Raw genomic sequence first — 26469 nt, forward strand, 5'->3', positions numbered from 1 at the left:
AAAACCAGCTCAAAACCCGCCCAACCGGGTATAAAAACGGCCCAAAAATCAGCCCAATACCAGAACTAAAAATATGGCCATAAAAATCCATATATGTTGCTTTTAAAGTCCAACAGCATTGCTATAATTGCAATTTCCCAGGCAAAGGCAATTGAAAATCATTTCAGCTCACCTGTTAAACTGCTGGCTGTCTCCAACATAAAAAAGAACGGGAAAAAACTGAACTTGAACTATTTACAGCGCTGTCCAGTTTCTTTTTAGACATGTTGAGATCCCTCGCCCTGGTCCCTGTCATACAGAACTGTACTGAACAAGGCCAGCATCTCTCTGGTGGGCTCAAACTCGTGGCAACAGATTTCATTAGTCATTCAAAATATGAATCTTTACTCATAGGCATTATTCATCATCTGTATGCCACAGGTCTGCCCAAGCCCAACCCGCGGACAAAATTTGTTACCCGCCGCGGCAACGCTTAAAAAGTAGCCCAATTTGGCGGAAAAAACGTGGACTTGGCAACCCTGCTCCTCATTCGCCAGCTCAGTTACGGCGGAACTTTTCTACGGCGCTCTGTGTTGCGGAAGGGTGTGGTTATGACACGGACACGGCAGGTTTGCGAGCAAAACAAAACAAGTGAGGGCAGGTTTTCTGCGCTTACACTTCGTGCAACATAAATCCCAGTGACAGTAGGTAACATTAGTCGCAGAGCTAGGTGTCGACACGTAGCATTTCCCCAAACTAAACGGCGTGACTGTCATATAGAACAACAATAATTTTTAGCTAGCTAGAGAGCCTTTTTTTTTTTTTTTTTTTGCTAGCCAGCTAATTTTTTAAACCAAAGCAATTCAAGTAGCAGTAACAGCTCTTATCGTTTTTAACAGCAAACGCGACGTTACATTAGATAACCAATTTAAACCAGGTGTAGTGCCAAATGACTGGTGGTAAATTACAACACTGCTCTTAACGCTACAACAGGCCTCGCCTCGCTAGTTAGCCTGCACTCGTTAGCCTCCGCCGTTAGCTTGTTGGGTATTTTGACAGCGACTGACGGGAATCAGAGCTGTGAGGCAACACGGCGCATCAGGATGTGACCGTAACGGCTCGCTGCTAGTCGGTGTAGTGTCTGTGTTAGTGAAGTCATGCAACTGGCTTATCGTGGACATCGCTTGTTAGAAACCTACCGACTATTTTTCCCGGCTAACCGGTTGGACTACCATCAGTAGCCTGTTTAGTTGATCAGTCGGCTGTCAACATGCCCGGGATGGTGGTGTTTGGCCGGCGCTGGGGGATCGCCAGTGATGACCTCGTGTTCCCCGGCGCCTTTGAGCTGTTCGTCCGTATAATTTGGTATGTATGGCCGTGAATCACCATCTCAGCTGCAAGTGATCTTTAATCCTAAATCATGTTTAACCCCCTGTTACCTTCAGATGTACTAACAGCATTCATCAGTTGGGATCAGTTTGACCCCAGTAATTTAAACCTCCAAAAAATGATTGTAATAGTAACTGTTACCCAGGTTTATGTGTCAGGTACATTGTGTCTTGCTGACTGCTGAAATAGCTCTTTAAATAAAACATAATCCCCACACTCAGCCACTCTTATACATCACAGTTCTTGTGGGAATCAGGTTTTTCCCTCCCAAATGTCATGTGAGCTAGACAGGTTCTCACACTACAGGTGAGGTTGTGTTATGTGAGCAGAGCGAAGTATTTTAAAGATTAGAAATGGCATGTTGCAGTTTCTCAGTGCCATCCAAAACAACTAAAAAATGTGTGTAAAATGTTGATCTTTCTTACCGACCTATTCAAACTGACCTCAGTGAAACACCGATGTGTGCCAAATCAAATGTGTGCAGTACATTGAAAACATATCACCACATTAACTTTATGTTTACCCATTTGTCTCCATTAAATTAGGAAAGGTAAAAAAAGATGTTAATCTTGTATTTAGAGATGTTAAAAATTGAGTGTGGTCAAATTAACCCCAAAGATAATAGGAGGGTTAAAACCTCTCTTTGCTGGCCTGTGTTCCTCAGGTGGATCGGCACCCTGATCCTGTACACGCTTCATAAGGGCAGTTTTGACTGCAGCGGCGGTGGTGTTCTCCACAGCTACCTCGTCGGACTTTTGGTCTTGCTGGCACTGATCATCCTGTCACTGTGTGCTATTGTCTACGTCAGTGCGCAAGGTAAATCACAGTTTGCTACCATTCAGCCACAATTTCCCAGCAGCCTAACATGACAAGTGTGTTTAGGATTTCCTCAACCTGATGTGAGCTAAATTTATAAAATGGCTTGGCATAGTTAATCCCAGTGACCTCCTGGATGGTGGAGTTCAAATACATTTTGATTTTAGGGATTTAGCTGATACTGTTACCCACAGAAACCTAGTAAATAAGCACATTGGGGTTCGGTGCCTAGTTGGAGAAAATTCTGACAGGATATGCGGAAGGGGTGGGAAAAATCATTAAGTGTCTTGATTCATTTTTTTTTTAAATAAAGTTTTATTAGTGAATTGATTTAAAGTTAGGCAAAACTTTGGTTAGGGAAAATCTGGCATTTCCAAGGGGGTCCTTTGATGCCTGACATATTGAATCAGCACCTAAGTGTCATAATAGTATTGAATCAGGCTATTAGCATATCATCCCAGCCCTAATATGTGGCTGTGGTGGTTACACATAAACCTCATGTTTTGTCATGTTTAGCAGGGATATGAGTGCTGTATTGTTTCCCAGGTACCATCATGAACCCTGGCCCACGGCGCTCCATCCCTGCGCTGGTGTACCTGCGAGCGCTCCTCTACATCCCTGAGCTGGTGTGGGCCTGTCTGGGGGCAATGTGGGTGTCCGATGACAGCCAAGGCTGTGATCCTGCCACGGTGGGCGCTGTTATTGCAGCGGTGGTTGCCAGGTGGGTTGAACAGGGATGTGATTTTCTTTCAGCACTCAGCATCTCCCTATTTTTGCCAAAATTTTTTTTTTTGTCCTTAGACCATTATTTCTTGCATCTTGGGTTATGTTGATCAATGATCACATCACTGCACAAAGACCTACACATAATGTGGTGCCAATTCACATTTGTACCTTAATGGTCAATAAACAGTTACATTTTTTTAAACATCATTTGAACGGCCACAATTTTCCATCAGTTAATTCACAATTACATTCTTGAGCTTGCTTTTGATATTTGGTACATAAAGCCGTCAGGGATGAGATACAACTGAAAATGCGCTTTGATCTACAACCTCTCTTTCTTTGCTATAACAGCTGGGTCATACTGCTCTTCACGGTGTTGGGGGTGCTGTTTGTGTTTGACCCACTTGGGGATCCCCGTCCTCAGCCTCCTGCCATAGAGCAGTTGGGCGTGCGAGACCTTCAGAGCAGCGAGGGCAGCCAGTTCCTGTTTACAGCTCGCTCCCTGGCCACTAAGGTGTGGGAGAGCAGGCTGCGGCTGCTGTGCTGCTGCCTGCCGCAGGACGAAAGTCACAGGGCTGCCTTCTCCAGCATCGCCCAGCTCGTCAGTGGCTTCTTCTCTGTAAGGGAAACCCCCTCCTTAGTGTCACTGTCTGCCTTTGCATGTTTAAACTAGCAGGTCTGTTATAACCTTTACATTAGTTCAGATCTGATTCAGTTGAAATGATCCTTGTGGAGAAATGGGGTTGTTTCTGCAGCAAATGGTAGGATACAGCAAAGAAAGAAATGGGAAAAATATGAGCAGGTCAAATTTGGTGGTATCAAAAAAAAAAAAACTGTCTGGGTATGTAGATGTGTGTTGTACAAAGGTGCTGTATATGGTGTTTTACTAATAGCAGATGCACTGAAACATGGTGTGTGTGTGTTGCAGGACACAGACCTGGTTCCCAGTGACATCGCAGCTGGTTTGGCTCTGCTTCACCAGGAGCAGGACAAGATGGAGCAGTGCAGAGACCCAGATGATGTAGTGATTCACAGCCCCTCTTCCCCCATTGTAAGTCCTGTAGTTAGGTCACATTGGTAAACCAGGAGGTTTCTTTGCAGGTACTAGGATCCCCACGTGGTTCATTATAAGGAAACTGTTCTGCCACCTTGTAATTAGCCATCTCTTTGTTCAGTAAAACAGTCAATCATTAGTCTTTATACAGTCTACTGTTTTTCTAAATCCCTAATGTATAATTGTGTATCTTTTACTATTTGAAGGGTGAGGATTTTGAGATGGAGTTGGAAAAAGCAGCCCACTGTATGCAGTTTGCTGCCGCAGCCTATGGCTGGCCACTGTACATTTACTCCAACCTCTTTACTGCTCCCTGCAAACTCAGTGGAGACTGGTAAGTCATTCTCTTTGTTTAGGTCAGGCTGATCTATGGGACTTATCAGGTTGGAAATGCAGAAGACTAAATGTAAAAATATGGGCTGCCAAAAGAAAGATTAAAAATTGGACAATTTACTGCAGCAATTTTGATGTGGCAAATTACTGCGTATGAATATAGCTGGGTTTACATGTTTTGCATCTCAGATATTTAACATTTAAACAATAGACAACATTTAAAAGTTGCACTACCTCTGTTAAGTTGTAGTCAGTCAGTAAATCCAGATTTCTAAAGTGTGAAATGCATGGCTGATGCAATAATGTGCATGTGTATTTGTGTGTCAGCTGCAGGAGCCAAACCGCTGAGTATGACATTGTTGGAGGAGACCATCTCGGCTGTCATTTCTCATCGATCCTGCACAGTACAGGTCTGCAGTACAGAGACTTTATCCATGTCAGCTTCCACAACCAGGTACAGACCTCATCTGCCTCCCCTCTTCTCAACACTCTAATGTGTTACCCAGTTTCCCTTTGGGGGTCAATAAATTATTTCTGATTCTGATTCTTATTGTTTATAGTTTCCCCAGGTTTTCTCACTTGAATGACAGTGCCAGTCTTACAGTCTCAGTGAATTGAACTGTCTGTACATACTGATCATTAAACCTGTTTGGTTTGTTGCAGATCTATGAGATCCCCTTCTTTGTGGCTCTGGATCATAAGAGAGAAGCCGTTCTGGTGGCTGTCAGAGGAACGCTGTCACTCAAGGTGAGCAAGAACGCCCACTGGTCACTATTTTCCTTTTGAATATGTTAACTCTAGAAACTCAAATAACTGTAAACAAATTGAGAATGATCAGGTGGCCTTTACATTGAATTTATAAACTAAATATATCAGATATGGCTGCTAATTTCCATTTTTTGTTGGGTTTTTTCCTCTTTTGCAATCCAACTCTTGTACATTAGAAAAGATAGTTTTTAGGATCATAATTGTAGCTCTGATTGTATTAATCGTTCATTTATGGGTTTAAGGTAAGAAAAATCTCCAGTCACAGCATCAGAATGCCATAATATGAATAAAACTCTACAATGATGATTTTATATAGAAGCAGTGTTTATTTGACCTTAATTTGTTGAGTTGACAATATTAAGTTATCACCATGCTGACTGTAAACCACTGAAAAACTGAGCTTTAAAGAATGCCAGTTTCAGCCTAGTTTAGTTTGACCTATTCCAGTGATGAAATACAGAAGTGAAGTGACAGCAGTACAATGCCATAATGAATGCAGTGTGTGTGTGTGTGTCTGTGTGTGTGTCTGTGTATGTAAAATTTAAAAAAACAACCACAACCAAGTGGTCCAAGAGAGAGTCTAAAATAAAAGACCACAGATGACTGAAAATCAGTCATAACACAGTACATGGTGGGAAAATGATACAGGGAGAACAAAATGCGGATAACAAGGAAGCAGAACAAAAGCAACTAAATTAGTGCTGGTAATAAAAAAGAGGGCATAATGGAAAGTGAAAATGTGATGGTGGGGTGTGTGTGTGTGTGTGTGTGTTATTGCGTGATTGCATGTTGAAAGAAAGAAAGAATGTTAAGGGAGTCTTGGTTCACATGGAGCTTAATATTACCAATCAGAATAATATTCTAATAAAATAAAACACCTCATCTAATCAAAGTTTTTCACCATGAAGAGGATGGTATAAGCATGGATAATCTGTTAAATTAGGGTAAATGCTGAGAGTAAATAGTTTGTTTGGTCGGAATACATAATCTCTATGTATGGTCATTCCTTGAAGAAGTTGCATCAAAAGCACATCTGTTCAGAATTGATTTGTCATTCATGTAAACAGTTACAATTTGCTATAAAATTTACAACTTAACTTTACAACTTAAAATTTAATCTATAACCCTAAATTTCATACTTGTTAATTTTACACACACTCTGTCCTGCAGGATGTCCTGACCGACTTGTCTGCTGAATGTGAGAACCTGCCTGTGGAGGGAGTGTCTGGAGCCTGCTATGCTCACAAGGTGAGCGGGCATTGAAACACACCTCTATCCATCTGTGTGTGTGAAAATCCCAAACTGTGTTGTGATTCTTGCGAAGGTAACGCTGCTGTGTCTTTGACTCCACCTCCTGCAGGGCATGTCGCAGGCAGCCGGTTACATCTATAAGAAGCTGGTCAATGATGGCATCTTGAACCAGGCTTTCTCCATCGCACCGGTAAGAGTCAGAAGCAGGCTCTGAAATTACAGCTCAGCCACAGCAGGGCACTTTGTGTTTTGTTTAAATGACATCCCAGCTGATAAATCCTCTTTAGGCAGCAACAGATTGAAGGCAACTTAAGATGAAAATTCAAAAATGCTGCTTCGCTTTTGTTTTTTAGTGGAAAACTCAATTCCCTGCTGTAGCCACATGTTACTCCTCCCCTGACAGAATAAACAGGATACACAAGATTTCTGGGGTACAGATTAGCTTCATGACATGAACGTACAAGCCAAACGTGATTGTCAACAATGGAACACTCTGTATTTAAATATGAGCTTGTTATCTTCACTCTAAAGCAAATGGATTTTTACATCATTCACACCTGCAGGCATAGCACTGCTCAACCGTCTGAAAGCAAGACTCTTGAGAGATTAGAGGTGCAGCTGCTTTGTCTCATCTATCAATTATCTGCTGGGTTGTATTCCTGTTTCTTGAATTTTGAAGAAGCAAATTTGAGTCATGTTTGCATGGGCAAGCTCACTGTTGCTGCAGAAGAAACCATTTAATAAAAATGACATCTTGCAGAGGGAACAGCGTGTGAATAACACAGTAACTGTGGACTGTGTTTGTGTCGCTGTGTATTTGTAGGAGTATAAACTGGTCATCACAGGCCACAGTCTGGGTGCAGGCACGTCTTCCCTGCTGGCCGTCCTATTACGCAATTCCTTCCCCACCCTGCAGTGCTACTCCTTCTCTCCACCAGGGGGCCTCATGAGGTAAGAAAGAGATAGATGAAGACAAACTTTGCAGCACAGTTGTAACTGTTTTGTTGGCAGCTCTTATCGTCAAGTCCTGGCTCGGTTCTTTGTTGAATTCAAAGTGAACAGTCAAAGATCCCATAGTTCAGGAATTCCTCTGCTTATATACATACATGGTCAAATATGTGTATTAAAAACATTGTTCAAATTGGATTTTGTTGTTGTATTTTCAAAAACTAGACAGCTTCATACCTCTTAACCCAGAGGCACACTATATTTCCTGGACTAATAGTTTTCCTGGACTGAATGAAAGTGTACAGTGTTCACAGTAATTGAAAACAGCTTTGTTTTATTACGTACTGTTAAGTATTAGACACACTTGCCAACCTAAATGGGGCTTTAACATTTTTGCTCTATGTTCTCTCGATCTGCAGTAAAGCGTTGGCTGATTACTCTAAGGACTTTGTGGTTTCTGTTGTCCTGGGGAAGGACCTGGTGCCCAGGTAAATAGCACTTTTTACAGCTTATGAAAGTGGCATTTATCCTGAGTAAATATCGGATACTATTGAGGTTTATGTCACGATTAGCTGTATCACTGAAGGTAAACCTGTGTTTGTGTGTGAAGGACTCTGGAAGGTCCTCTGTTCAGAGCAACAATATGAATACAGTGTGGTGAACAGACTATTATAGACTTCGCAGTGATGGGGAGACTATTTTTGGCTCTGCCCTGTTATTACAGGCACAGAGTAGGAGAAAATGAGTGCAACTCAAACTCCCTGTTTCTCTGTTCTCTTACTTGCATTTTCTGTTTGCAACATTTCAAATCTTTATCTAGGCAGGGTGAGCCATCGAGAGAACATTTTCTTTTACAGAGATGCCCTGATTACAGTGCAGAAATGACAAAAAAGAAACACGAAAAATAATTTGTAAATACGGACATTCCCTTCACTTTCTCCTCTGTTCATTCCCTACCACTTACTTCTATTACAGATTAAGTATCCCTAATATGGAGGATTTGAAGAAAAGGATACTAAAAATGGTGTCAAACTGCAACAAGCCCAAGGTGAGGAGCTCTGTAGACAAATGTCGGCACTGGACAAAACAGAAATGTGTCTTTGTATCCATTAAATCCGCCTATCTTTTGCTCTCTTGCAGTACCGCATCCTGCTGCAGGGTTGTTGGTACGAGCTGTTTGGAGGTGACCCGGACGACTTCCCGACTGAGATGGACAACAGGAGGGAAGAGGAGCTGAGCCAGCCGCTGCTTGGGGAGGAATCACTCATCATTCGCCACTCATCGTCCTATCAAAGCCTGGCTTCGGAGGATTCCCCCGCCCACACTCCTGCCCACCTACCCCTCTTCCTGCCTGGTCGTATTCTGCACATCACAGAAGAAGGACCGTCTCGGAGGTTTATCTCTTAGACCATACTCTCATGCTGCATGCACCTCATACCAGGTTTGCACTGATTTACTCATTGACCTGTGACCCTAATTTCCTCTTATATTTCTTTTTTCTTGACCCTTCCAGGTCCTGTTTTTCCCAGGCCAGATACCGGGCCGAGTGGTCCAGTGAAATGGCGTTCAGGAGCATTTTGATAAACCCAAGGATGCTGACAGACCACATGCCGGACGCTGTGCTGCACGCACTCCGCAGTCTGACCAGCGACAGGTCGTTCTCCCTCTGCCCGTCGTCAACAACCAACAGCCATCAGAATGTAATCTGAAATGTACAGCACAGACTGTCCTCCTCATACCTGCTGTCACAGCCCCTATCTTTTGTCCACTTCTCTCTGTGTGTAAGCCACTCTGCTGTTTTGGTCTGAAAGGATCGTCTGAAATACTAATACACCCAGCCTGTGATCACAGCCCCTCTCCTTGTTTTGGGTCCAGGCCTGATCCTTCAGCCTGCTCTCAAACCCAGACATTTGGAACATGATTGTCATGAAAGAAATGAAACCATGGAGATTCACCTGTCACGATCTCTATAAATGAATCTGACTCATTAAGACAGACCACTGTCTCTCGTGGACATGGATGTTGAATTGCACTTTTAATTTAATTTAATGCATAGGATTTATTGATATTTTATTACTTTCATATTGAACATAATGCCATGATCATTGAATGTGCTTTGTGTACAAAGTTAGATAGTGATGCAGTTTTACTGTAATTTCCGTGCTCTGCATTTTTCGTTGGTAATGCTGGTAGAGGCGTCCCTTGGTCACTGATACAGTGACAGAAACGGTCTTCCTCATCTGTGGAAAGGTCTGATCCAAGATGTGAGTGAGGATTGAAGGTCAGTGTGTACCTCAAACCTGACTTTAACAGTGTTATGTGTTTGTAGCATAGTAAGTGTGGTTTGTTTATTTAAGTTGTTGAGACTTTGAAAATCAGGGTGAATAGTGCCTATGCATCACAGAAGAACAAGTCAACAATATTGCTTTACAGAGGAAAAATGCTGAATGCAGTGCATTGACAAGAATGTTTCTCCTGCATTTTCTACAGTGCAGTTTGAGAAGTGCATTATGTTCAACATAAAAGGGATGGGTGTTACGAGTAAAAAGACTTACTTGCTAAATTACATTTTGTTGGATACTGTTTACTTCCAATGGATATTACATGTCATTTGATCAGGTGATATATAAACGTGGAATCAGCTGTCTGCATTGTCACATCCTGAATAGATTACCGTGGACTCCTTGATGCAAATAAAGCATTTTATGAAGCACACACTTAGTTCTCGGTTTGAGTTATATAACGCCAGGCCCGAGCAGTTTTGGGGCCTCAGTTAAAGCAACCTGTTGAACTAAGTGCCAATTACCCGCGTTTTAGAAAACTCTAAGCGTAAAAATTTGGATTAGTCTTTTAACTCCGAACCGTACATATGTAAATTGGGGGAGGGGCAGTCAAATAATTTCAAAGTGTTTCTAATGAATAGATCACTAAGGATTAGCTGCAGTTTTCCCTCTATCCTACCAGCCCTCTTTAGCATGTGACGTCAGTGCGACGGTCCCGTCAACAACACATGCTGCATTTAAATGCTACTCGTAAGATCCCTCCTGGAAGTTTGGAAGTCATGCATTCAAATGCTTTTAATCTGAACAATAAAACTGACTGTTACAGAAGTTACTTTCTGTAGCTTCTCGACTTTAGAAACCAAATGACACAGAACCTATTTGTGCTGAAGCGATGAAATAAAAGGGAGAACAATATACAAGTCATGTGATTGTTTTAATTATTTAATTTGCCAGAACTTGATGTATAAGTGATAACTAAAGTTAATCAAAGAGTATGAATAACTTTGCAGCGACGCTAATTTATACAAATGGCACATAGTAACACATAATGTTCAAGTCCATTACTCTTCCATGTTCTCCGCCCCCTAAACGTCAACTCTTAAGCAGCTCCCTTATCAGAAGATAAAATCCCGACTTTCTCAGCAGCGTTTAACACTCCGTTGATTCGTTCGAGTGCTCTGATTCCAATATTTCCGACGGCCCGTGAAGGCAGCAACAGGAGCTCATCTGTTGGACTGGGAAACTAAAAAGCGGAGCCAAGTAAAGACTTTTCAGTACTGCTAGCTAGCAGGCTAGCTTTTAAAGTCAACCGTCCATTTGAGTTAGAAACTAGAAGTTGTTTAGTAACAGCGTCTCTTCCGTAGGACTTATAGCAGTCGAACAATGTATTAGGGGCGTAATTTAGTTGTGCTTAAAGTAAGAAGGCGGACAGCTTCTGGACAGCTGAAGCCTGTGGCTAGCTCGTTAGCTGGGAGAGAAGTGGAAGTGGAAGCAAGAAAATGGAGCTGGACGACGCGGTCCTGTACCAGGACGACTCGGGCACCTCGACTATGATGTCTGAGCGGGTCTCTGGGCTGGCCAGCTCGATATACCGTGAGTTTGAGCGGCTTATCGGAAAATATGACGAAGACGTGGTGAAAGAGCTGATGCCGCTGGTCGTCGCCGTGCTGGAGAACTTGGACTCGGTGTTTGCTGTCAACCAGGAGCACGAAGTGGAGCTGGAGCTGCTGAAGGAGGACAACGAGCAGCTCGTTACCCAGTACGAACGAGAGAAGGCACTGAGGAAACATGCCGAAGAGGTGGGTTTGATTAGAGAACTCATAAACTACTCAATTAATTACAATCTAACAGACATAAGATACGTTATCTCCTGTAGGGAGACACCGATATGCCACTATCAGGTGAAAACGTGACAGTTCAACATTGCTGTGCTTATTGGCAAACGTACGAACACAATAACCAAGCGCATATCAAGAACTTTTTTGCTTCAACTTTGGGAGATTTCACCATGCAGCAGTTTTATAGCTTTTGAAATTGGTTCACACTGGGCAAAACATCTTTGTGTTCTAGTGGAAGAAATGCGGGAATGACCAAATATAATACTAAAAGTTGAGATATTACTGAAATAACTACTGCTTAGTGCAATGGATGTGTGCTGAACTGATGAATGGCTCCTAACGAGTCACAACAGGTGTTGAGTCATATGTAATTAGGCATGAGTTTGGTATGACAACAATACAACTGCCAAAGTCCTGAATGTTGTGTTCTGTCATTCCCTCTCAGTTTGTTTTAGGGCTATAATTTTGCTCAACTAACCAAGAAATACCTTAAACCTGCAGAGCAACTTCATGGGGATGGCTGTCTGACCACGAGTCTGCAGCAGTTGGAGCATAAAAAGCACTAAGAAACTGAAGAACTGACTGTAGTTAAGTTTCTAGTTCATGTCACCATGGATGCCGCCCCTGGGACCTGTCTGTCCTTGCTGGTAGTGCTGCATGAAGCTTTAGGCTTATCACTGCAATGTAACGGGTAATACGCCCTAACCCATTTTCCAGTCAAGCAGCAGATGCATGCACACCAGTCGCTGATTTGTTTTGCTTGGTGGCTGCTGTCTTGTCTGCTTCATACACCAAGAACAACTGAAGACTTTTGCTGATCATTTTCAGCTCCATGTCACATAGACCATCTTGTTGAAAAGCATGCACTCCCTTATTTGATTCAACCAAAATAAGACATGTATTTGCATACTCTTTAGCAGTTCAGTACTGTTTATGTCTAATGAGCTGATCAGTCTTTATATTTCACAATGAGTGCAAACCTGCAGTCATGAATTTGTTTAATAGAGCTTAATTGCCTTTTGATTTAGACCTGTTATTCTAGTCCCTCATCTGCCTCTTTTCACACAGCTCATTTTGACTCTTCCTGTTAGTCTTGTAACATCAAACATCAGTTTTTCTCCTTACAAAGAACCTTGCCATATAAATCTAAAGGTGCTGACACTTAATCAGCTGCAGCTAGGTTTGTGCTAAGCCCAAGGCAGCAACAGGCACACTGATGAGTTGAAAGCATAAGCTGCATAACCTGCAGCCCTAGTTATGTATTTTTCACAGCTGGCCCATTGCCACTCAGTCCTAACTCTCAGCTCTACTCCTGTCCTATACACATTTCTCACACACCTAGAGTTTCCTCACACTGTCAGTGCCTCCAGTGTTGCTAGATATGTAGCTTGAGTGTGTCAGCGTGTCTAATGATAACCGTTTCAACCCACGCACCACAGCAATCTAACAACTGTCTGTCTTAAACCTGTTGCTATGAAGTTCAAACAGCTGTGACTACACTAAAATAAACAAATAATAGCACCAGGCAGATGACATGAGAAAATGTTAATAAAAGACAGCTATTCCATTTAAAGCTGTTTTATGGCTTGAAGGAGACATGCTGTGTGTTTATGAGCTCTAATCTGTAAAAATGAAATTAATTCTTCTGGAAGTATATTAATTTTTACTGTTTACAGCTCACAGATGCACAGCATATTCATGTTAAATGCACAAGCATTGTTTCATTTGAGCACCAGTAGCAACCATGGGCGACTGCAGGGGTTTGTGAACTTAATCTTACTTATTAATCTTGCAATCTCTACTTATTTGATCCCAACAGAATGAGTACTTGCTTCTGTGGTCTGGATTTGATTGAAGGGTTAAAACACAGACATAAAAACTAAATTAAGATTCAGTGAATTAACACAGCAAAGAACTTGTTAACTCAAAACACTGGGATTAAATCTGAAATTAGAGTGCTGGAAAACTTTTGACTTGTCATGATTTGTTGGGAAGGTGGAGGAACGCTTTTGAGTTCTGTATTGAGGTATGTGTGTGTGTGTTGCCACTCCTCAGTGCTGGCATTTGTCTTGATGTTGAAACATTGAATGACAAGTGCAATAGGTCACAAAGCAGTGAGTTAATTTATGGGAGGTTCCTAACATGCAATTTCATCAGATTTGTGCTCATGGGAATTTTGCTTGGGTATATTATTGTCTGGAACAAAAATATCTCACTTTAAAATTTGCAATGATTGATTTTGCGCAGTGACAGTCTTGGCTGGAAGACATGAGTCATGCTGCTTTTCAGGCAGCTGTATGAAATGCCTGGTCATTGAATAGCCCGCCCTGAGCTCGGACAGGCAGCTTGCTTGCTACTCTGATGGCTTCATTTTGGCCATGCAGTATTTCTTATGAAGGAAGACCAATTTAGGCCTGAGACCACAGGCACTCTATAGGAAATTTAGTTTAACTTCCTTACATTTCAATGTGGCAGCGTGAATGGGCAATCACAATGCAACATGTACCTAACCGAACTGTTCCAGTTAAAATATCTAAAGTCCAGGGACAAACAGGCCTCATAGGAACTCAAAAGTAGATCTGTGCAATTTATTGTGAAAATTCAAATGTCCATACTTGGCACAAGTGTATCAATAATCTATCCCAATAGGAAGTCCCACACCTACTCTGCAGTAGGTTCCGACTTTTTTTCTCAGTGACCTGTCCAGGATAAAGTATATAATAGACTTAAATTAACAGACTTCAACTGAGGTGGAACCTGATTATCTTTTTAGTCATATATGGTTTAAAGTGGTAATCTGAAATAGTTGCTGTTTTTACACTTTGTCTTCGTGTCTGGAGCTAAGCACTCATCGCTGTGGTGTTTGAGCACTGCACGCCCCAAAGATCACCTGTTAGTGAAACAGTATGGGCAGAACTGTGAGGTCTTTTTCTTTGGGTTTTCTGCTGAACCTCGAGTTTCTGTTGGTGGGGATTTTTTCTTTGTCTGTGTCTGTCGGCTATCACAACTCATGCTACCTATCCAGTTCTTCTTCTGTTTATTTTAAAGAAACCAGAAATGTGAAATGTGTTGCATCCAGCGCAGCAGGGGATTTCCCCCAGTGTTATATTTACCATTAATAACGAATAGCAAAATTATTGTGTTAAATCTCATTATTGTTATCGTCCTCTGATCTGACATCTGTGATGGTACTGAGTTAAAATATCATGATGCAGATTTGTTTGCTGTGTTTTGAGATGTAACTGCCAACAGCAGAAACCCATGACTCACTCCACAAGGCGTACACACACACACACACACACACACTTGCACAACCTTCCCACATCTCACTCCTGTCATCATCCTTCTGACCTCCCTGTGATTCTTCCTCAGTAATGTGTGACTTGCTCACAGCTGTGACTAAGTTGTGTATTGCATTAGGGCCTTTTCACACCGGTAGACTTCAAGTGTCGTACAGCTGAAGAAATTTGTTACACACACAGATGGATGTGATGTCAAGCATCTAAACAACAAAACAACTGCCTTCGCAGTGGAGGCGACTTTAGACTATGGCTCGGTCTCAGTTACTAAGCTGCTCATTTGGGCAGCAAGTCGCTCGTGCAATCAAAGAAGCAGAATAATCTTACCCAGCAAACATACAGAACAAGCCAAGTGGTGTTTTTGGCTGCTCCAAGCTTGAGAGGAATATCTCTTCCTAGTGTTTTGACTCAACAGACAGAGAAGAGGAAAAGGCCAGGGCTGGGCAGGAAATTCTCAGGGAAAAAGCAGCACTTCCCTCTTGTTTTTTTTTTTTTTTTTTTTGTCCGGTCACGGTTGTCCTCAGACCTTCAGCGTCCTGGTTTGGATTATGCAGCAGCATGACATCACACTCTGTGATGATGTAAGAGAGGCCAAAGACGGTGCCAGGAAATTGATCCCTCACATGATAGCAAATGGGAGCTGGGGCAACAGGTTTACAATATCATACCATTGGAGAGCTGACATTGGAGAGGGATTTTCAAACTTTAATGTTCTGGACCCGCAAGTTGACTTTCACTGAGCCACAGACCTGCATTTTTAAAAGTGATTTTGCCTTGGGGACACCTGACAAGAAAATATATTTTAGTGTATATTAAATATTAAATTTTTATGATGTCAGTGTAGAACATTCATAGAGATTCAGAGAAGTGAGATTATAACATCATGCAATATAACATAGTGTTGGGGTTTAGTGTACTGAGGTCATAGATAAGGCCCATGACTGCTGATGAACATACTGTTTGAATCTAAGTGTCCTTGAGCAAGGGATCAAACCTCGACCTGTCCATTTATCATCAGCCTTTCGGGATTAGAGATTCACGTTAATGAGTAAAACAAAGATTGAAACCTAAGCTTTATCTGTGCAGTAAGGCACTTCTCTGGAATCTGCGATGTCATATGAACACACTGAAAGTACCCATTATCAGAGTCAGTGTAATTCCAACTTTCTCCATATTTACCTAATTCATATCTTCATCCCTGTCAGTCTTGCATCCCAGATTATCATCTCTGAACTTTTCACTTAATGATTTGCAGCTGTCTAGTCTGTACTTGCCCAAGAGGATGCATCTTGTATCTAAAGAATGAATCTGGTAATATTCGTATGAACCATGTCATTGTAATGGAATTATCGTGCCGGACATGCTGCGGTAGTTTTTTTTGGTCAGTTTACATCGCTGCGCTGTATCTGTCGGCCAAGTCCTTACACACCCTAGTTTTCCCAGATGCCCCAGTAACAACCCACAGCCAAGCCACTGAAGACTGAAAGGAGTTTATTGCACTCTCTGTCAATTGAGTGCCAATACAGTGGAGCCCTGTGTGTGTGTGTGTGTGTGTGTGTGTGTGTGTGTGTGTGTGTGTGTTGGTGCATGCATGTGTGTACACTTGTATTTGTGTGTGTATGTGCGCATGCATGCTCGGGGGACAAAGGGAGCATTATACATGGAGCGTGGGGGGAAGAACTTTGCAGAGTGCACGTTAAATCAGTGGAACACTCATTCTCTGGAGCGCTGTCATATGCACACCTCCCTTCCCTGGGTCATATGATGAACAGCACGGTGTATGTGTGTGTGTGTGAGAGAGAGAGAGAGAGAGAGAGTGAGGGATTGTTGGGTCTGTAGGCTGACATGAGTGTGTGGAGCAGTGTTGGAGTGTGTCATCCATACTTCAACTTTTATAATTGGTGTAACTGTTTCCACTACAGTTGTTTCCTTTCTTTATGTTAAGGAGCAGGATTCTGCATTTTCTCCAAATCCTCATCCAGTTAGCGACTCAAAATTTGTCCCTAATTAACCTGCAAACCATTATTCCACCACACATGAAGGAATAATTTATTTTGGACATGTAGCTGCCTGAGATAGCTTTCCCTATTTAGAAAGTCTCTGTGTGTGATGTGTTTGAGCAGGACTGTGCTGTGCGTGTGTGTTTGTGTACACACACAGATTATGGATGTTTCCCCACCAACAAGCATGGCCGTCTAGCGTCTGGTCTAGCGTGGTGCTATGTTAATGCTCTTAGTAGATTTACATGGGAACTGGTCCTCTACTACTAGTGTGTCAGTTCTTTAGATACTCAAAGGGCTTTGCAGACCCCCCTGGGCCCTAATTCTCTAACCTCTGCACCCCCCCAGTAATTCCCCACAACACTGTAGCAAAAGTACAGATTCTTAAGGCCTGTGGTGCTTTCTTGGTGATTACATGTTTACCTCTTGTTTCAGTGTCCTGATCACCGCTCTCTGGCTCCCTTGTTGATCAACAGTCTTCAGGTTTTCTACTGAGAATACACTAGTGTTAGAAAACATTACTAACAGTATAGTAATTATACACATACATTGAAACACAACAGTTTGTTAATCTGAAAATGCCAGATTATGTGTGGTCCTGTGACTTGAGAGAGTTAGCTGTAGATATCTCCATACCTCTCAGCAGCTCATGTAAAGTAACAGTGTGTTCTCCTGTCAGGTGTCTAAATTAGCGCTGAAACCATTTTCACTATTCATCAACTTATTGATTATTTTTTATGTTAACAATTTAGTCTGTAAAATCACAAATTCCCATCACAAGTTAACATAGCCCAAAATGGTCTAAAATTGCTAAATTATGTATAACAGCCAGGAAAAACTTGAAGAATTCATAGGAAACTGAAAAACTAATTGCACTAATCATGAGTATTAGGGAGATCTGTGAAAAATAGCATCAAAATTGAAGATACATTTTGTCTACTGTAAATATTGTTTCATTTGCTTGAATACTGCTCAATAAAGAAAACATTTGAAGATGGATTGCCATAAATGAAGAGTTGTACACTGTGAAAACGCTGAATAGCCCACAGTTATCGAAGAGTATCTCAGTACTGACTGACTTGTGGTTAAAAGCTAATGTTTTAGGAGAGAATTCACAAAAGACATCTTGAAGAAACACCTGCGGCAGATGTCACAGATCACCTCAATGGTTGTGGTGTGACGTTCATATAAAGAAGAGCCTGCTTGTTCTCTATGCCAGAGGCGGAGCAGGACACTCAGGTGATCTGCTTCCCCTGCAGATGTGCGTCTGTCTCCCACTGAGGGGCCAACCGCTAGGCATCTCACCCACACCGAGTGCCCACATCATAAGACGGCATGTTCATGGGAAATACACACACTTAACCCAGCCTCAGACACCTGATTTAACTGATCAGCTGAGGTATCATTAGAACCAGGCAAGAGGGCTACAAAACCAAAATTAGCCCTTTGACGTTCACATTCATCTCTAAGTTTCCCCAGACTTTTTCTCATGTTAACACAGGGGCAAGGATAAATGGGGGAGGTCACCCGGTGTAATGTGTTTCCCAGATGTTGTTACATTATTATGTTTTGTCTCACAATGATCGATACAGTTGGGATATTTTTCACCTTGTATTGATCAATATCATTTATGCTCTTGATTTTCATATATGACATTTACATTGTAGTGTACTTTGTTAGGCCAGTGCATTGTGCTCATTCTGTTTTAATAAATTGGAGTTTTCAATTAAACTGTTTTTAGTCAGTTTGTCACTCAATTTATTATGTAATTTATTTTACTAGTCTACCCAGATGTTGTGCAATAGGTTGTATTTTGTGCTGTATTTATACATTTTCTGTCAGTTCTTCTGCAAAGTATTGCGGTGTATCGTGATACAAATAGTATTGTGGCTCATGTATCGTGGTACGTATTATATTGTGAGGTCCTTGCCAATACCCAGCCCTAAGTATGACATACTGCTGCTGCACTTCTGCATAACATGCAGTTAATTATATATCTTCATATAGCCTTATTTGTATTGTCTATGTTTCAACAGTGCACTTGGGCATATTTAGTATCCCCTTTTGCTCTGTTTTCATTTCTACCCTATTTTGCAGTATCTTGTTTGTTTGCTCAAAGACCCAGTTTTCTCACAGGGATCACTGCATTTTCATCTTGTCTAATCTAGTTGTGCAGTGTTGGTAAATTGCCACTGGGAAGCAAAGGGGTGACCCAGCCTTAACAGGATTATATTGAGGTAGCATGGTGGTTTAGTGGTTACAGGAACTGCCACGCTGAGTTGAATCCCTCTGTGTCAGCGCTGCAGGCATCCACCCTGCTGATGTTCCTGAGCACGATGTTGAACCTGCATGTGCTGCTCTGTTGTTGATCATGACCTCTGACTTTCCTGTGGAGAGAGAAAATAATCATATCCCTACAGGGATCAATCAGTTATCGCATTATTATTATCAGCATCATCATAATTGATTGAGCATCTTGGTCACAGCTCAGCCAATTACTTTGAAACAGTTTTTGAACCCACTTATTCACATTACGCCAGAGGATACGTGTTTGTTTAAACCTTTAGGGACCCTTCAGGTACAAAGAAATATCCAAAACACCATTGATGGTGCCTGTTGCAACACAGAGACTTATTATCACAAACAAGAATAACCACAGGTTTCTAATCACAGATACCCTCAGAGAAGGACTGAGGTTGGCAGTCGCTGCTGCCGTGAAAATCAAAATCCCAAACTTAAACATGACATCAACTGTTACTAACTCTCTGAGCAAACTAAGTGTGTGTTTGTGCCCTTACAGAGAGTGCACAGGCTCACTGTCTTAACTCTTCATCTGAGTGTCAATTTGAGCTCTGAATGACACGCTGTCTGCCTCCCACCACAGACCTGACAACTGTGAAGGAGCGCATACATTCACAAAGGCCGTATGGTGGCTGTTTGCATGTGTGCCAAGAAGCTGGCGCTGTGCACCTGTTGTGCAGAGAGGTTAAGTGACATTCACAATGGAGCTGAAGACAGATAGGGGCTGTCCATTTTCCAGTGGTGTCAGCTCTGTGTGCATGCTTCGATCTTTATCACACAAGTCCACACAAGGTTTCCATTTCACTTCTCTCTCTCTTTTATACATACTCAGGGTTTATTGCTGGTGATTGTAAGGTCATTTGAAGCAAAGCCAGTGTCAGACAAGTCACTGACTTAATGACCCGTCCACATACATGTGTCAGATTCCTTTCTCTTGTTGCAACCGTACACAAATCATCAACCGCACCAAGTCCACAACACTAAAGCAAAGTTCAGCAAATTGAGTCTAATGTTACATTCTCCCTCTGTTTCCTCTCTTGGTTTGTAGAGGTACATTGCCTTGGAAGATTCCCAGGAAGGTGAGAAGAAGGACCTCCAGGGTCGACTGGTGATGCTGGAGTCACACACACGCCAGCTAGAGATGAAGACGAAAAACTATGCAGACCAGAGTAAGTCCATCCATCGTGTTTCCATCACTTCAGAGGCCGTTACATAGACTTAATTCATTTCCTGGAGACTTACCATAACCCTGACCCTTAACTTCAACATAACCCTAAAGTTTCCCTAAATTTATTCCAAGTCTTCACCCTAAAATTAGTGATTTTCATTAAGGGGACTTGCTTTTTTGTCCCCATATGGGAGGCAAGTCCCCACCACATGAGGAGTACCTGGTACACACCAGGGATGCCCTCTGAGAGGCATTAAGTGTTTGCAGGTCTTGTGACAGTTTGTCAGTCTGATACCAGAGAGCAGATGGACTTCACTGCCCCAGTGAATAAAGACCACTACTAACATAATGTGAGAACTGGCCTGTTGAGCCCATCAAATGAGCTGTAATAGAATCCACTGCACATACTCCAAGATTGGATAAAGCTGTTACACCAATTTATTTAAACTTAGATTAAGTACGTAGTATGTGCCCATTTTGACTCAGACTCTATATTCATATGAACAACCGATTTCATTGAGAATAAAGATACAGGAATAGGGAAAACATCCCTTTGATCTGCCTCAGGTTGTATTCTGTATCTTTTCCAAGCGCTTTGCTCTTGTATGATTATTTTATGGTTGCAGGAATTTCTACAATAATCTACACTGTTATTCCTTGTTATTCCTCCTTGTAAAAATATCTTTTGCAGAGCATCAGAAGAGACCCACATGATGAGTGTATGACTGCATTGTGTTTGAGTGTGTGACTCTGGCTGTTCTACTGCATGGTCATAACATAAGCCTGGGGGAAATATTGTGTTTTTAGTGAAGATTTGTTTTTAGTTCTGTCAGTGTGACCTTTTTCCTTTTTTCCTGGAGTCATTTGCAGAATTCCACTGATAAAATTGCTATTAATTCACTGGACAGATATGACAGCTGTATGGCTTAGATCAGTAAGCAAATAATGTGAACCTACTGTCTTTTCAGTTCCTCTTCAGTTTTCTTCTCTGTCCACTGGTCTCAACTTATTTTTTCAAATGATCGTAGAAATAAAGATAAAGTCAAAACAACATATTCTAATGTTTTTTTTTTTTTTTTTTTTTTAGTTGCTGTGATCTTAGTCACCACAGTGCCTGACCTGACACAGCTGATCTTGTCAGCTTAATCAGTCCTTGCCTTTGAAAGGCCTCTTTAATTGTACAGCACAAGCCCTGATGACAGTCTAATGGACTGAAGCGCTTGCTTTTCTTTCTTTCTTTCTGTCACCTCACCCTTTATTTAAATAAGAAGACTTTGTATGGCATCTTCTGTACTTATTTTTGAAAATATGTTGTGTGGCTCTATACTGATCCTTAAGTAGGAACTAGATGCCAAAATGCCTAAATCTAACCCAGATCTTAACCTTGCCTCCACAGCTGCTAATCAGAGGGAGCAGATGTACCCCCTTTTACTTACCATATACATTTTTTTCCTCTTTGAAAAGATTGTCAGCTTTTCTCTGTGGGGCTTTCCTTTGGGGTCACATCCCTTGTTCTCTCTACACCTCTGTTTCTGAACCAGGTTATTTCTGTTCTACTCTTCCTCTTTCTGCCTGAATAACAGTTGACATGATACCATGCAGCTGTTGTCTGAATCTTCACTTTGTCAATGGCGTAGGTGTTAAATTTTTCCAAACTCTGTACCTGAGCATGGTGAAACACCTGAGAAGAGGCCTATTTTTGGATTTGAAAGCTGAGCTGTGATGCATGGAGTGATAAGTATGGAAGGTGCTGTGAATTAGCGTTATCAGCTCTGGACCGGTGCTCAGTGCACAGCCACTGTAACCAAGCCGATGGGAAGTTTTAGTGTCTCCACTTTCAGCTTTTCTCGGGCAGTCATCTGAAAACACATGAAGATTGTCTGGTTGTTTTGACCACAAACAGTCGTTGGCAGCCAAGAGCCACACACACAATGGAATAACCAAGTTGTGGTCTGAAGGCTGGATGTAACTGGGATGGATGTATTCTGCATAGATGGGTCTGTAGTTCATTTGTATGGGAACTGTGTGTGGCACTTTTGGCCCTTTGATAGTGTAGTAGTAGCGTGTGGTTCTTAACTCACTTGCAACAGATTAGGTTTTAAAGGAGAGAGTGCCATGTGTATCCTATCTGCCGAACTTAATTTTATGAGTTTTTTGATTGCATACCACATACGCTAAAATACAGCAATGCCAGTTACTTTTTCAGTCCTGTATAATCAGAGGCGGAAGGAGCTGATGTGTCATCCTGCACAGATGAAGAGTCTCTTAAATTGATGTGGTTTTCAGAATTAGCTCTGCTGTTGTTAGAGTTGAGTGGCTGTGCTCTTTCAGCTGTGTCTGAACCCATATTACTCATTATAGTAAGAGTCAGATTTTATGGACAACCTTGTGATTCAGTTGTGGTGGAAAAAACAGATTCACTAGACTTTATTTGGAAACTGGGGAGGGCTTTCTTGGTGCACTGAGGACCCCTTGTGGCTGTGAGATGTTATTACAGCCACTGTTGCTTTACTTGATTGGCGCTTAAGATCCTACCTCTGAATTGGCCCACTTAAAACAAAAATACTGGACTTTAGAATGACAGATAGTTCATCAGTGGAACAGTTTGATCCTTGCTTTTTCACAAAGCCAGCCATCATTAGGTGGTCAATGGCCTTTTTTGACAGTGTGCTTCTATTTCATTTAGTGAATTCTTCCAGTCATCCTGTTGTCTGTTTATGTGATGTACTCAAGTCATTTTTTACCCCTTTCTCATGCAGTTAGCAGATTAGAGGAGAGAGAATCAGAGCTCAGGAAGGAATACAATGCCCTCCATCAAAGACACACAGAGGTAAGCTGGACCAGAATAAAAGTGTGTGCGTGTGTGTGTGTGTCAGAAAGAGTGAATGCATGAGTAAGCACAAGCAGATGGACATCATTGCACATTTTTGCGTGCAGTTGCTCCCCACAAAGTGTCCTCCAAATGGTTTCAACCATATTGATTTTTTTTTATGCTTTCACAAGATTTCTGACCCATACTTTTAAGTCTACATGGAATAGTAGGAGAAAATCCCCAAATCCACATGCACATCTGAAAATGATGTATCCCTGAAGCTTTCAAAGGTGCTTCTGAACAGTATTAACTCATGAGGGATGTATGGAAAAGACTGTCAGCAAAATAATCCATTTTTCTTTTTATTTCAACACCGCCAATCATGCAAAAAGACGCTGAATAGTTTCTGAATGTTCATTGTCTTGCACATGGACGTCAGATATGGATATTCGATTTTCTTTCATTGATGTAGACCAACAAAGCAGTGCTGTTTTTAGCCTTCTGCGAGGGAAACAGAACACAGTGAGGATCAAAGGATCAGTGAAGACAAAGAGAATTAGAAATATGGAGCTGACCTTTGAGGTGTAGAAAGCAAAGGTAGTTTATGAGAAGTACGCAAGCATCAAGTATGTTGTCTACTGAGCTTTTGGCCTCATTGGGTTGGTCATCCATAATGCATTGCAAACAGATTCCGCAGCCCACTGCCAATCTGAATAATACTGAGTAGGAAACATGGAATTTTTAATTAAACCTTTCACATACACACTGTCAGTAGATCTAAATAGTGCATTGTGAGCCTGAGTGTCACACTGTGCACAGACACAGTGTAGCTAATGTGATAGATAATGACTGTTAAAGACAGCAGGCGTTCTCATCATAATCATTTTCTGTCACATAGTGTCTTGTTTTACTTTTTCAGCCTTTTATCATTGTGTTGTAACCTTGTTTTGTGAATGTCTTGGAAAGTGGAACCTTTCAGGAGAGTTAAATACAGTGACATAACATGCCAAAGTAGATTTCAGCACATAAAACACCAATGCACAAGACTCGGTACCATCGGGTTTGCAAAGTGAGTGTGATTTTGTGTACATCAAAAAGAAAACTGTCCATTGCTAATCCCTCCATTCTCTGCGTATCATGTCCTTTCCAGATGATTCACAGCTACATGGAGCACCTGGAACGAACTAAACATCAACATACAGCAGCAGCAGTAGAGCCCTCAGACACAGGCACATCAGCCAGAGCACGGTGAGACCACCAAACCCAGCGACATCACACTTTTTAATCACTGACTCACATACTTGTCAACATTGTGAGCCCAGAAATAGTATGGCAGGGGGGTTGGGGGTCATCATATACTTATGAAACAGAGGACAAAACCTGTCTGCATCTTTTTATATGTTGTATTAAATTAATGTATTTGGGGGTCATCCTTTCTCTATTTAGGTTCTACGTAATAACATAATGAAGAATGATTGATTTCGCACATGCCTACAACTGACTAAAATCACAACGTTGCCATAGTGCACATGTCCCAAATGGCAGAAGCTGCAAAACAATGTAGCCCTTTGTTTTTTCATTTTCTTTTTTTTCTTCTTCTTCTTTTTTTTTTTTTTTTTAAATATTGTAAGGGCCTGTCTTGATCTCACGCCACTATCAATAGCTTACCAATGTTTTGCATGAATCAAATAAGCATCTTGCAGGGAGAAATAATGTGCAACTTGCATTGACTCGCATCTAAATCAGAACCAGGCTAGTCTTTCCAACTGCAAGTTAGAATTACCAGTCATGAAACTAAGGAATGGAGGCTGCATTTTTAGTGTAACAGATTTTGTTGGTTGGTGACAAACAGTAGCAGAGTAGTAAATAGTCAGATTTTGAAATTTGGTCAAAATGTGGGATAAGGTGAGTCTGGAATAACATTTGGAGAGGGACATGAAAAATCTTGCTCCGGGAAAATTGCAAGCAAGCACATCAAAGTGTGCAACAGGGGCAGCGTAGGTAGGTAGGTAGGTAGGTAGGTAGATAGATAGATAAATAGATAGCTACATAGATAGAATGCTAGATGGATGGATAGATAGATGGATACGTGGATAGAACAATGTTCTTTATTGTCCACAAGGGAAATTAATTTTGCTCAGGTCAGTACACTACATACATACAAAACAATGAATGAATAAGTAAAAAAACACGACAGTAAAAACAGAAGATTTTATAATGAAAAGCAATGCCTCACTTTAGGAAAGTGTGTGTGTCTGTGAGTGAAAGAGTGCATGGGGGTGCATTGGGCAAGGGGGTTCCTTGCCCCATCCTCTGGAGTGAGATACTGACGTCATTCACACTTCAGCATAGTCACTGTGTACACATTTGATTTGCTAGGCTAATGTAAAGCAGCTTGACTTGCAGCATATGCTGTTGATGTAATCACGTACCATAGCTGATTATATGCTCCCTGTCAGTGTAAGAGGAGCCTCTTACACAGCATCCTGTGATAGACTTGGCAAATGATAAATCTCATTTTCCAGGTCATTGGCCTTGACCTCCACATAGAGGGAACTCTGATCTTTGACTGTTCCTCAGTTCTCCTTGAACATCCTCTACATGCTGATCCTTAATGACAATTTAGATCAGTGCTTTTACTCCGCAACACCTTTTTATTGAAACGCACTAAATACTTCCTAGGCACTGGCACTTTCAAGTGAAGGCAGGTTTTGAAAGGCCAGGGAAATGGGCATCTGCAAGAATACATAATTGCCCTTTACTGCACAACATACAGATCTTTCAAAGTTATTGAATCTGGCATTTAGCTTGTGGAGTGAGATACTTTCACTTGGTTACACAGCAAATAAGCTTGTTTAAAGATCTTTATTTAAGTGGTGTTTCTTGATGTGAGTTGAGTGGTCTGCCTTCTTATACTTTGTTTCAAGATGGTGAATCATATTGAGGAAAATTCCTGAAATAAGTGAAACTGCACAGGAAACAAGCAGAATTATCCCATTTGGCAGCTATTTTTCGCCTAAGAAAAAGATCTTATAAATAAGATATATAAATATCTTTCCAGACAGTGAAGATGGCCAGATGCAGTGTTTTCAGTGTACATCTTTGTGGGTGGTTACAATATGTGCGGCTGTAGTGGACTACTTGGATTTAGAGTGTTTTCACCACTGCAGGCTTCCCTCCCACACACACTATCTTCTTGAAAGGCGTCCTCTGTGGAAGTGGGTTAGGTAGCCTGCCAATGCAAAATAATTAAGAAGAAGAATAATAATAATAGAAAACAAGGAATGGATGAAGGAAAGGATGGATAACTGGAAAATAGAAAGCTAAATACAAAGCAAAGGGCTTCATAACATAGCTATTAGGAGTCATTTAGTGAGGTTTATGTCCTGAGATTTGAACATAAAATGAATTGCAAGAATTGAAAATATGGAGAAGAAACACTGACATAAGGTGCCATAGGAAGAGGTAAAAGTTCGATGTGTGATTTAGGTTGCAGTGGATATTG

The 26469-nt window shown here is 41.5% G+C and overlaps 2 protein-coding genes across 4 annotated transcripts in view; both read left to right on the plus strand.

Annotated features, from left to right (window-relative positions):
- Positions 1-1249: 1249 nt before the first annotated feature.
- daglb (diacylglycerol lipase, beta) lies at positions 1250-9979 on the plus strand. Its single transcript, XM_030078212.1, has 15 exons — positions 1250-1344; positions 2033-2184; positions 2731-2905; positions 3262-3529; positions 3839-3961; positions 4171-4298; positions 4625-4751; positions 4961-5044; positions 6236-6313; positions 6426-6506; positions 7140-7267; positions 7684-7752; positions 8240-8312; positions 8405-8658; positions 8778-9979. The coding sequence occupies exons 1-15, from the start codon at positions 1250-1252 to the stop codon at positions 8971-8973; spliced, it is 2031 nt and encodes a 676-aa protein (XP_029934072.1). The 3' UTR covers positions 8974-9979.
- A 732-nt stretch (positions 9980-10711) lies between these two features.
- The window catches only part of spag9b (sperm associated antigen 9b), a 38985-nt gene continuing 23227 nt past the window's right edge, over positions 10712-26469 (plus strand). For 2 of the 3 annotated variants that reach the window (XM_030077074.1, XM_030077076.1), the window contains exons 1-4: positions 11046-11345; positions 20033-20153; positions 22912-22982; positions 24115-24212. In XM_030077074.1, the coding sequence (XP_029932934.1) occupies positions 11046-11345; positions 20033-20153; positions 22912-22982; positions 24115-24212 (590 nt within the window). Of the gene's footprint in view, positions 11346-20032; positions 20154-22911; positions 22983-24114; positions 24213-26469 lie in introns of all 3 variants that reach the window. The other variant, XM_030077075.1, reaches the window with a different exon arrangement.

This window comes from Myripristis murdjan, chromosome 19 (genome assembly GCF_902150065.1).
Source record: "Myripristis murdjan chromosome 19, fMyrMur1.1, whole genome shotgun sequence".
NCBI classification, from domain to species: domain Eukaryota; kingdom Metazoa; phylum Chordata; class Actinopteri; order Holocentriformes; family Holocentridae; genus Myripristis; species Myripristis murdjan.